General features: G+C 48.7%; 1 protein-coding gene across 11 annotated transcripts in view; it reads right to left on the bottom strand.

Annotated features, from left to right (window-relative positions):
• Positions 1-265: 265 nt before the first annotated feature.
• Positions 266-1,330, bottom strand: part of LOC119421059 (myosin-11-like) — a 50,093-nt gene continuing 49,028 nt past the window's right edge. For 6 of the 11 annotated variants that reach the window (XM_037688451.1, XM_037688453.1, XM_037688456.1 and 3 more), the window contains 3 exons: positions 693-901; positions 516-624; positions 266-442 (listed from right to left, as the gene is read on the bottom strand). In XM_037688451.1, coding sequence (XP_037544379.1) covers positions 266-442; positions 516-624; positions 693-901 — 495 coding nt within the window. Of the gene's footprint in view, positions 443-511; positions 625-692; positions 902-1,330 lie in introns of all 11 variants that reach the window. The other 5 variants (XM_037688454.1, XM_037688452.1, XM_037688457.1 and 2 more) reach the window with 1 other exon arrangement.

Here is a 1,330-nt window from a genome sequence, read left to right as displayed (position 1 = left end):
CAGAACCCTTGATCCAGAACTCCTGATCCAGAACTCCTGATCCAGAAATCCTGATCCAGAACTCCTGATCCAGAACTGACCCAGTCCTGTTTTGCCTCCAACGATCAAGACTTCCTGTCGTCTGTTAAAGTGGACAGGAAGTGTGGAGAGGAGTAGAAGGAGAACCTGAAGATGTTTGGAAACGTACTTCACAGGAAGCAGCATTCTTTAACCTGGGTCTGTTTGGTTAAAGGTCAAAGGTCCGATAGGACCTACTGAACCCTGGTTACCTGAGTTTGCTGCGGAGCGTGGACACCTCCCTGCTGAGGGCATCGTTGGCCTCCGTGGCCTCCTCCAGCTCTCTCTGCAGCTTCCTGCGGGCGGCCGCCATGCGCTGCGCCTCCTCCTCTGCCTCCTCCAGCTGATGCTTCAGCTGCTTCAGCCGTACATTGCCCTTTTCTGCCTAAACAGAAGCAGGAGGCCAGAGTTAGATTCAGTCTGTGCCTCCTCCTTCTCCTCCTCCTCCTCAGACCCACCTGGTCTTTGAATTGCTGTGCCTGCTTCCTCTCATCCTCCATCTGGGCGCTCAGATCCTTCAGCTTCTTCTCCTTCTGCCGCAGGTTCTTGGTGTTGGCCTGACGCTCTCTGAGACAGACACAGTTCAGTCTTATGTCAATCATTTGAAAACCGTGACTCCTGAACCTCCTGTTTACCTGCTCTCCACTTCCAGCTGCTCCTCAGCCTCCCTCAGCTTGGCCTCCAAAGCAGAGATGGAAGCCTTCAGCTTGGAGCGGCCCTGATTCTCTAGCTCCTGCAACTTGACCTTCAGCTCGCGGTTCTGTCTCTCCAGTTGCTGCCTGGATCCATCTTTGGTCTGAGAGGAAGACCTCTCTGCTGTAAGTTCTGCTCCCAGCTGGTCCACCTTCAGAAACAGAGACAAGAGGATGGGTCCAGGTGAGCTGAGGAGACTCACTCAGGACACACTACGATCAAATGACAGAAGTAATCAGCTGCTGACAAGAGCAGGAACCAGAAGTGAGGGATTAAAAACATAACTAAACAAACAGGACAAGTTCAAGCTTAAATATGACTTTTATACTAAAGAAAAACATATTTTGATGAAGAGCAGAACACAAATAATCTGCTGAAATGATCCAAAGGGAGGAAACTGTTCAAGTGTTGAATACAAACATGTTGTCCTGCCTTTCTGATTCGAGATTTTGTGTTTGACTCAATAAAAACGTATTATTTCAGATTACATATTCAGATGAACATAACAACTTCTACGTTGGTCAGGAAGCTGTAGTTTGGTTCTTGTTCTTTTATTCTGTCAGGAAGCTGTAGTTTGGTT

Source organism: Nematolebias whitei, chromosome 15, assembly GCF_014905685.2.
Source record: "Nematolebias whitei isolate Nwh7 chromosome 15, NemWhi1, whole genome shotgun sequence".
Classification (NCBI taxonomy): domain Eukaryota; kingdom Metazoa; phylum Chordata; class Actinopteri; order Cyprinodontiformes; family Rivulidae; genus Nematolebias; species Nematolebias whitei.
This window is presented reverse-complemented; position numbering and strand designations above follow the sequence as displayed.